At 36.6% G+C, this 10,423-nt stretch overlaps 1 protein-coding gene across 1 annotated transcript in view; it reads left to right on the top strand.

Moving 5' to 3' along the window:
- rims4 (regulating synaptic membrane exocytosis 4) overlaps window positions 1-7,923 on the top strand; it is a 42,337-nt gene extending 34,414 nt beyond the window's left edge. The window contains exons 4-6 of the mRNA XM_024270503.2: window positions 1,375-1,476; window positions 2,356-2,495; window positions 3,881-7,923. Coding sequence (XP_024126271.1) covers window positions 1,375-1,476; window positions 2,356-2,495; window positions 3,881-4,099 — 461 coding nt within the window. The 3' untranslated portion in view covers window positions 4,100-7,923. The remainder of the gene's footprint in view (window positions 1-1,374; window positions 1,477-2,355; window positions 2,496-3,880) is intronic.
- Window positions 7,924-10,423: the final 2,500 nt, after the last annotated feature.

The raw sequence follows: 10,423 nt of genomic DNA, 5'->3' as shown, positions 1-10,423 counted from the left end.
AACACTGTAATATATTAGCTGCGTTAGCGACACCCAGCCTTGTTTGCGACTCATAAAAACACAAAAAAAGACCGACTTCAACACCAGTAAGCAAAATCTGAATTAATTATAAGGTTCACTGTCATTTGTTAAAAAAAGAAGAGGTTTTTGGGTGCACCATGTAATGCGAGAAATATGGTAATTTTGAGGAATGAGTCCATATTTAAGCTTTTATTAATGTTCTACAAAAAAATGCAAGAAAATTACCAAAACAAACATGAACTATTAGAATCAAAACAGTCCAATTTATTATCAAAAAAATCTAGATTCATTTTTTAATTTGGTTCACAATATGTCATAGATAAAAAAATAATAATGATATTCAGGATGTATTTTATATATTATATAAAACAGGACATTAGAAATGTATACTGTACACTTTTTGGTTTTATTCTACAAAGTATTGAGCATGAAGTTTGTTGGCCATGAATATGAGATCTGCTCTTAATAGAAAAAAAATCTGGGGATAGGAGAGCTCTGGAGTAACAGGCAAACACTGAGACACAAAAACACTGTAACATCTGTTTAGTGACAAGATAAACCAATTGGAACTGTGGTATTGACATGTAGGTTAATGGATAATTAAGACAGCAGTTCAGTCTGTCCTCAGGAAAAGACTAAGCTGCTCTCCCCCAGACTGTGTAGAATGCAGAAATTAATTTTATCCTTAAACTTAACCACAGTATTTTCTTAGATATGCTAAACCAAAATAAATCCAAGGGTAGTAAAAACAAAAAGGATGAGACACAACAGAGTTATGATGAAACACAGTAAGAACAAACCAAGCATATGCACAATTGTGGGATTAGACCTGTGCAGTTATTGAGAAGAGCAAGTTGTGTCTAAACTGAAATGACCAGAAAGAACATGGTCACAGTGCCCTTGTGGGACACAGTCAAAGCCATCATATACCAGACAGAAAGTATTGCAGTGGTTGTAAAGCTCTTAAGAGGCAGCAGCGCAGCACTAGACACTGAGTCTATTCTGCAGTGCAGCAGCAGCTAAATCATTTACATTTACATAAACAGGATGGAATAAGGGAGAAAGAAGTTAAAAGGCTCCACATCTAGGCTTTTAATCCAGACGATGGCATTAACAACATGTACTTAATTGCTTAAATCACCTACTCAAATGACTTTATGTGGCTTTGATACTAAATCAGCTTAAAAAGTTAGAGAAACTCACAAGCTCAAAGAAGAGCCACAAAATTAAAAGTAAATTCTAATCTTTGGGCTTAATTGTTCAATGATGCTTTGAGAAGATGAAACTTGGTGACTAAGAAAATGAAGAGGCTTTTTCTGATGGTTGAATGGATCTTTGTTGTTGTCTTTCCAGGCGATGTAGAGATCGGCCTCATGGAGAGAAACGGAGGACTGGAGGTTGAGGTAGTGCAAGCCAGAGGACTCACAATGAAACCGGGTTCAAAAGCTCCTCCAGGTGCGTCTGACACGTCTCTGTTAAGGCCGGTCAGCTTTGATAAAACTGTGCTTTGAGGGTACAGTAATATATTTCTCATTTAAAATGACCCCTTCATCTGTATTTGAGACAAACACAAATCACATTGTTTGATTAGAGTGTGATAAGATCCACTTTAATATTGTTTAAGCATGTTACCTTGAAACAGTACTTAATAAAGATTGTTGCTGTTTTTAAATCTGACTCTAAAAAACAAAGTTTTACCAAATCTAATTACTAGTCAATCTAATTTATTATGCTTGGCTAAATTGGTATACATTTACTGTTAAGGAATAATCTAATTTAGAAAAATATAGGGAATTTTTATCTATATGAGACAATAAATCAGCAAAAGAACAATGTACCCTGAATATATAAAAATAGCATATAGTTTATATTTTTATATCAAAAAGCAAAATTATTCCATCTATTTTAAAAATAATATTTACGTTATTATATTTTAGTCAAAGCGTAATACATTATTGGTATGAAAATGTAACAAAAAATTGGATAGATTTATTTCTGTAGCCAAAGATGGAGTCAGTGACTCAGCCCCTCCCACAAAAAGTTGGATCCGCCCAATTCATAGATTTCCACAGTTAGCTGCAGCTAGAAAATTTGACTTTTTTATCTGGTTAATTTATTTTGAATACTTACGCTGTTTCAGTTTTATCTTTATGTTAAAACCAGGAATATCTTCTTTAAAAAAAATCTAAAAAAGGATCTTCTCTTGATCATTATTATATTTTTACTTCTATGAGAAACATTTTTAGCTTAAGATAAAAAACCACTCAATTAAAACAGCAGGAGTACTGTCCTGGAAACAGAGAAAGTTGCTGACTTCTTGCTTTGTCACTGCAGCGGCATACATCAAGGTTTACCTCCTGGAGAACGGGGTCTGTGTGGCTAAGAAGAAGACCAAGTCTGTGCGGAAGTCTCTAGATCCTCTCTACAACCAGGTCCTGGTGTTCTCTGAAAGCCCTCAGGGGAAAGTGGTGCAGGTGAGATTCATCCCTGTAGCTTAAAAATAAAATGCAATATTTGACACATTTTTGTCTTAGTGAGTTTGACCAGCCTGAAACTTTTTGATTCTTTGTTTTCAAAACATTTGGTGTCTATTGAGTGCAAAACAAGAACATATAGTGGTGCTAAACAGCAATATCTGTGTGCCAGACTGTGCGTCATGCTTCTTCAGGAAGAAGCAGGAGATCCATGATTGATGTGTTTAGGGCAAAGAGCACACTAGCTCTGTATTTAGCATCTCCTTTACTGTGTAATTACTCAATAAGCACCTCCCTCTCAATTATGTGCTGTCACTGTCCTCTGAAATTCATCAAAAAAAAGAAAAGAAAAGAAAAATTGCTCCGATCAGCAGTAACGTTTTGTTTGTCATTTCCTGAAGTTGCAAACCAGAAACTACGGTAAAACTCCAATTTAAAGATTTCTTATTTTACCAGTCATACCTAAGACCAACTATTACATACAGTGCAGCATTGACTGCAGTGTTTAATTCTTTCGCGATGTTACATTCACATCTGGGATGTGTCGTACGTTCAAAAATGCGTTAACGTGGTTCTTGAAGGTTCTTTTAGCTTATGGTGTTCACACTGGACTGATGCAGCCTGATACTAGAGCAAGTGCCTACAGTCATGCTAAGTTGTCTCCAGAGATACAACTGTAAGGTAAAGGGGTGGAAATATCATGATTTGGGGTTACATTTCTGCAAAAGTGACAGGACAACTGGTTTAAATTGGGTCATGTGTGGTGAGATTTTAGGTTCTTTATTTTTAACTGTGTTTCTATTTATTATGAATACCACATTGGATTTTGATCTCTTGTTAAAAAATGTCTACTGGGAGCATTGGGGCTGTTTTTAGGCTCTACGTACCAAACTTATTTCAGTTGTGCACTCGTTAAAAGTTAAATCGGTTGACCTTTAACCAGTCAAGAACTAAGATTTTGTAGAGCTGTATAGATATCGTCCTTTACAAAACACAAAAGTGCCAATCGGTTTAAAATCAATCATGAAAGATAAACTATTAACTGCTGTTTGTGCCCGGCTGGAATTCTATGATATTCTGTCTTTTATTTATCAGAATAGAGAAAGAAGAAGCTTGGAGAAAGATTTGTGAGATTTGTAAGATTTGTGAGATACCACTTTAATATTTTGTCCCAAGCCTCTACTAACTGAGTACATGGGCTAGTATTGGGTCGTGACGGTCCAGTGTGAACACCATAAGCTAAAAGTGTGTACAAAAACCCACAACGTTCCGTAGGTTCTTGCTCAGTGTAGCATGAGGCGTTGTCTTCTAATGCTAGGAATGCGTGAAAATATTTCCTTTTCTTTCATTTGTTTCTAAGAGTTTTCCTCTTATTTCTTTTACAGGTGATTGTCTGGGGAAACTACGGACGAATGGACCGCAAATGTTTCATGGGCGTAGCTCGTATTTTATTGGAGGAGCTTGACCTCACTGCCATGGTGATTGGCTGGTACAAGCTATTCCCACCGTCCTCAATGGTGGACCCAACGATGGCGCCGCTTATTCGCCACTCGTCCCAGATGTCCCTGGAGAGCACCATTGGGCCGTGTTGTGACAGATCATAACATTCCTGCAGAAATGCACTATTTTCCTGCTGCGGCTGAGAATCTGTTGCTTGAGCAAGTCTGAAGATGTGTCTCTTCATTCCCTGTGCATACTCTGTTGGCAGAACTCATAGGGAATCAACCTGCTGGTCACCTTGGATTTACATCAAAATTGTTGTAATTTGTTAACAGGTGGTTTATGGAGAGCACAGTACTTTTGCAGTAAGCACCCGATCCAAAAACTCAAAGGAAAAGCTTCCTGTCTTCAGATCTCTGATGAGGAAAAAGCAAACCTCTCTTTAATGAGGAAACTTCAAAGCAGGGCTCCGTTGCCAACATCGATCAGATTCTACTGGGACAGCAGAACAAAGCGGCCTCAGCTTCGCTTCTGCTTCTGCGCTTTTTCACAGCCTCCATGCGGTTTTCATTCCCTGGACTGCTCGTCATCTTTCTGTGTTCTCATTAAGGGGCTGGACAGATGCAAAGCTGGATTTGTCAATTCACACATCTGTAGAAAAGGCAGGAGCATCCCGTTTACAGGAACAGGAGGCTGTGAGCACCAAGACTGGAGACTTTCATAGACAAAACATGAGCTTATGTGTTGTACTAAAACATGTTGACTTTGCAGGACTCAAAATCTATATATATTTTTTTTGTATTCCACATTTGGTCCATCATAATCTATGTGTCACACTGATTTGGATAGATGTGGTTGAAAATTTACTTGGAAGATTTTAGTATCAGTTCAAACTTGAACATCAAGAGCATCACCGGCTTTAAGGATCTCAGACATATAGTTTAATTCATTCAAATATAGTCAAACTGAAGTTCTTTAGCAAATCCAGTGAATGTTGGAAAAGGAAAGTTTTCAAAAAAGAAGTGATGGTTGTTTGTTAGATGATCAAATATTTATTTGTTTAGGTTAAACCAGGTTCAGGCCAGATCAGTGCAACTTTTCTATTTTCAGAGTCTGATAGGGTGCTAAAACCACTGACCTGACCCGTCATCATTTCCCCACACACTCTTATTGGGTGTAAGGTACAAGCTGACCTGTTTAGGGGAGTCTGTGTTCTCCACTTCCATGCAACATGATGAATACATGATAGATTAATGTCAGTTTTATCTCTCCGGACGGTTTTATCTCTAATCGGTTCTTCTTGGTCAGCTTTTTTATTAGGAGTAAGACAGGTAAAATACTTGATCATTTCACAAAGATGAAATCAAAACATCACCAATTGTGACCCCAAGTAGATTGACATTTTAAAAATGTTAAATTTCAAATTAGATCCTGCATGTTTGTGCTTATATCTATGAATCAGATGGCATAAATAAAATCGTCTGCATTTTTTTGCATGAAATGTATTGCAGCGGGTTACGGGTTTGAAAGCAAAGGCACTAACTGTGGATGCACGAGATCAACATCTTTTAATCTCCCAGCCTGTAATTGGACATGAAGCGGGCCAGTTCTTTAACTGCGTTGTTCAGATTTTCCCAGCATCCCCCCCTTGCATGGGTCACATCAAGTGCAGGGGTCAGTGTTGTATCTTAATTACAGTGCTGACACGGCCAGATGGTCTAAATGGAAATGAAGTGAACACAGGAGCACACACAGTACCGGAAAACTGGCTTATTTAAAGCTGGGGAGGCTTTTTTAGCCATACTCCGGAGCCAGATTTGTAATATTCCTCCCCTCTTTCTTCAGGCTTTTGCTAATGGTCGTCTGATAACAGTTTTTACTGTGCCAATTTTTACCAGCAAGTGTCTTCTTCTTCCTCCTCTTCAATTACCTTGCGTTGTGTGTTATTGTGAGGGAGGAACAGAAGCCTTCACTCACAACATCTAACAACAGAGAAGCGTCCCTGTTACTCTAAATTGCAGCCCGGGTTTTCGGAGAGCAGAGCCACCTGGTGATTAGTTGTGCAACGGCTCACGAGGAACACATGAGGGGGCATGAAATGTCCTTTCCCAAACAAGGGAGGCTTCGATTGATGTCAAATAAGATGAATTTAAAGAGAAATGTTTTCATTTTGGGCACTTTATGTCTTTACTATGTAAATATTATCATTGTGAGTGTCTTGCGGAGTGAGCCAAAGCAGACCAGTGGGGGTTTAGCTGATAAATCAGTGAATTGGACTAGGGATAAAAAGGGGGTTGTTGCTAGCTTTCATATGACCATAGCTTTAGCTGGTAGCACCTGCATGCCTGAGTAAAAACAACCTGATAAGATTAAGCATGAGCCTAAAGCTACGACGGAGAGCTAGGACAGGAAATTAAAGCGTGTCAGATTTGGACATAATATCAACCGATAAACATATTTATGTAGCACTTTAAATTATGACTTTTAGTTTAAGCTTCTTTTATGTCAGAAATCCACTAAAAATGGGAGAGTATGTCTACTTTTTATGTCATGTCTGAAGGTTTCAGAACAAAATCTGTTTATTTCTAAAAATGTTAGCTAGTTTTGATTTCTAGCCGTGGCCTTTGGTTAGAGTAGCAGTGATGCTGTTCCTGCTTCCAGACAGATTAGCTAGATTCTGTAATGCAATAAAACATCCAGTCTGTGTAGTTTTCTCACATAAGTCTAGGTATTATCACCGTAGTCTAATCCAGTAGGTTCTAATATTTGGTGACATGTTTGCAGCTGTTTTTGCCTTTCTCAAGACAACGAAAAACATAATCATGCCTAAAATATGTCCACTTTCTTGTTGTTTTTTTTTCCTAAAAGAGGGAAAAATATTCTTCTTAAGAAAGTAGAAAATAACCTCTGATGGATTATATCCTTTTCTTCATTAAACAGATATCATGTGTCATGTTAGAATTTCAAAACATACATTAAAATGACTTATTTTTCAACAGCAAATCAAAAGTTACACAATAGTTTTACAATAAAACAAATGCCTGCCAGACAGCAGAAACAAAGAGGACTGTTTTTAGAATAAAGGTATGTTGCAAAAAAAGCTATATAAGTCATGTGAATATGTTTGTTTAGGTATTCCCTTTTTTGTGCCAAAACTTTCCAAAATAAAGTTTTATTTTCATTTTAAAGGACCAATAAAGAATTACTCATCTGCAAATAACTCTAGGATATGATGATGTAGCTCTGTTCCTGTCTAAAGAGGCAACATAAAGGCTTTTGATATTAAACAAATACAACTTTATTGTCTTTCAGAGTCTCAGTGTTTTCCAGCTAAATGGAATGAATGAAATTGTTGGAATTTTATGATTGAATATGTTAAATTGTAAATGAAATCTGCAAGAAAAAGAGAGAAAAAAAGGTTTAATTTAAAAGAATATTTGACAATATCAATATAAGTGAAATTTGGTCATATTATTTAGTTTTATTGTTGACCACTTTGTTACATTTTGTCGATTTATTTGGAAATGAAGAAGCTTCTACTCTGCACATGTTCATAGACGACATGCTCAGCCCTAAATCGTCATGTTTCTGTGTGTACTTACACAGTGTGTACCTTGTATCATTTGTAATGTAAGTAGAGGCCTTAAAACTCCCACCACAGACATATTGTCAGGGCTATAAGGACAAAGAATTGTCACTATCAAAATGAGGAAAACACAAAATGTTTTACATTTTCAATATTTTTCAACTATTTACTTGTCACGATGAAAGTAACAAACTTTTGTGTTCTGAAGTTTTGGCATTTCTTAATTGAATTTGGTTTGTTTTCCCCACAAAGAGAAAAATATCAAGCACCTTTTCCTGCTTTTGAAACAGCTTAGCGATTAATTTAGGATAATTATATACTGCTTCTTTGCTATTTCTGGATGCACTTCATGATACTTTGTGGTTTTAAATAATACAGTAAAATTGCAAAGAAAAAAGAAAACCTTGTGGATGTCCTTTTGTACATTCTTTCTTTTAACTGTAAATCTGTACAGGCACATATGGAGAACCCGTTTCTCCATATGTTCAGAAGAACATAAGCACAAAAAAAGTATTTTTGAAATGTACTTTTAACCTTTCTTTATCCAGCAGCAACAAAAATATCCCAGCTTTATTTAACTTTTGAAAACACAACACCATGTGTCTATCTAATTTTTTAACAGTTTGTGTAATTAACACTGCACAATGTTGATTTATGTGGATTTATGCAATCAATGTAAATCAGCTGATACTGTCATGAAGAAAAGTGGCTTTGCGTACTTAACGTTAGTAATGTTAGTAAAAGTAAAGTAAGATAAATTAATACTTTTTTCTGCATCAGATTCAGCTGATCGTGTAGTCGAGGAGTTACGATATATCAAAGATCATGTGTTATTTAGGTGTTGCCGGTGTAGGCACCATATGTGTTCAGCCTGCAAGGTTGGAATGATGTCACACTACAGTAACACCACTTAGACAAATGACTTAGTGTTGAGATCTGCTCAGATTATTTTTATATTTTGTATTTTGTATTTTTTTGCATTGACAGCTCTTTCCGTGACGTCTGCTCTCTTCAGTGTTTATGACACTGGGTAGAAAGTGAGCGCTGCATATTCTAGCTGGGCTTCCTCCGGTCTGTGAGGCCAAAAAAGATATCCAACACATCTGGCCGCACGTATTTTTAAAACTACATGAGAATAGTCATTTTCTTTAAAAATAAATAAATAAATAAAAATAAATGTGTGACCGACAAAATTTAGCCTTGAATACACTTAAAATACGAGCATGCAATGCAGCAATGTGCATCTTGACTGCACATATTACATGAGACCAACGTAATTTTACAGTTTTGTGCTGGTCGCTCGTAAATACGTGCGAATAACATCAGCCATGTTTTAAAAAATTAATAACGTATAAATATATATGCATGAACCACGCTAGCATGCTACTCGCTAGCACCCACTTTAGCACACACTTTCCAGCCTGATTTCTCTTTATTAAAATGGGATTAATATTCTGTGATGATTCCTGTCAATTGGATTATTTTGCAGTTGATTGCTAAACATTGCATCCCCTTTTGTGATTCTTTGTGTGCTTGTTTGGAGCTTCTCAGTTCTTTACTCAGGAAGACTCATTGCATAGTAATGGCACATGTGTGTCACATCCTGTCACGCGATGGTGGTCCAATGGTCCGGACCAATCGTGATCTTACACGTCATCAAGTCGCATAAACCTCTCCACTTTTTCCACTTTTCATTTTTTCAAACTATTTTCCAACTTTTTCATCATTTTCATATTTTTTTTTTCTCTCTGGTCAGTAGAAATTTTGTCCATCTCCACCCTGAAGTGAACTGTGTTACTCTCCTGAAAGGAGGAAGAAAAAAAAAACGTAACAAGCTGTTTTCTCATTGAGAGCATTTACTTGAAAACATTGTTTTTTCAAATTCTTCAGAAAATAGCTAACAAGTGAACATGGCTAAACATTTCCGTTCCTGTGGTGCGACCTTCAAAATGGCACGTCAGCCACGTGCTTGATAACCGAACAAGCTAATTTACTTTTCTCCACTCCTTAAACAAAGACTCACCCCAAAAGCATTTCTGTGAGACTTTGATAACAAAATGACAGTTTAGACTCAAGAAAAATATTTCAAACGAATAAATAATTACCTGAGAGGAGAAAGACAGAAAACAATGAGCTGTTTCCTCATTGAGAGCTTTTGCCTCCTCTGGACATTCTGGGCATTAATCAATTCCAGAAAAGCATGAAAATTACAGACAGAAAGTCTTAGTATTCTGCATCTAAAATGAAAGTTTTTTTGCTGATCATCACTAGGTCAGTGGAGACATTGGGTGTTAGTGTTAGACTGAGGTCAAAGCTGTCAACCAGACTCTTCCTGGAGGGAGATGTTGGCATCGATCTTACATCAGCACGTTTCCACCCGCTCGTTTTCGTGGGTATGGGAGGGGCTGCAGCAGGTTTTTAGAGGATTACTCTAAAATACGTGAACTGATCAAAATACCGTTTTGGGGTTCTTTATAGTGATGAATGAACAGTAAAATGCATAATTAAAACCTCAAAAAGTAGAATTTTCATGGTAGGGCCCCTTTAAAAGAAAACTTAGTCTAATATGTACCACAACTGCACCGGAATTCATTTGCTGGTGAACTAAGATTGTTAAACAGTGTCTATCTGATGAAAAAAAAAGTATTTCAGTCACAAAAAAGTTCAGTCTTACAAACAAAATACAAATTCATGGCCAAAAATGTTGGATGTTCATACCATCCCTAGATACTGGGTTAATAAATAAAGCAACTTGGCTCTCAATGTCCTGAATTAATGACTAATTTCAATAAGTGATATTCTGCAAGGTAAGGCTTTTCAGAACTCCTTTCTAACTCAGCCTAATAAAAACCTCAATCACACTTTCTTTGTCCATCATAAAGCTTTACTCTACTATAATTAT

Source organism: Oryzias melastigma, linkage group LG5 (genome assembly GCF_002922805.2).
Source record: "Oryzias melastigma strain HK-1 linkage group LG5, ASM292280v2, whole genome shotgun sequence".
Lineage (NCBI taxonomy): Eukaryota > Metazoa > Chordata > Actinopteri > Beloniformes > Adrianichthyidae > Oryzias > Oryzias melastigma.
Note: the sequence above shows the minus strand (reverse complement) of the source record. Positions and strands in the feature narration are given on the sequence as shown.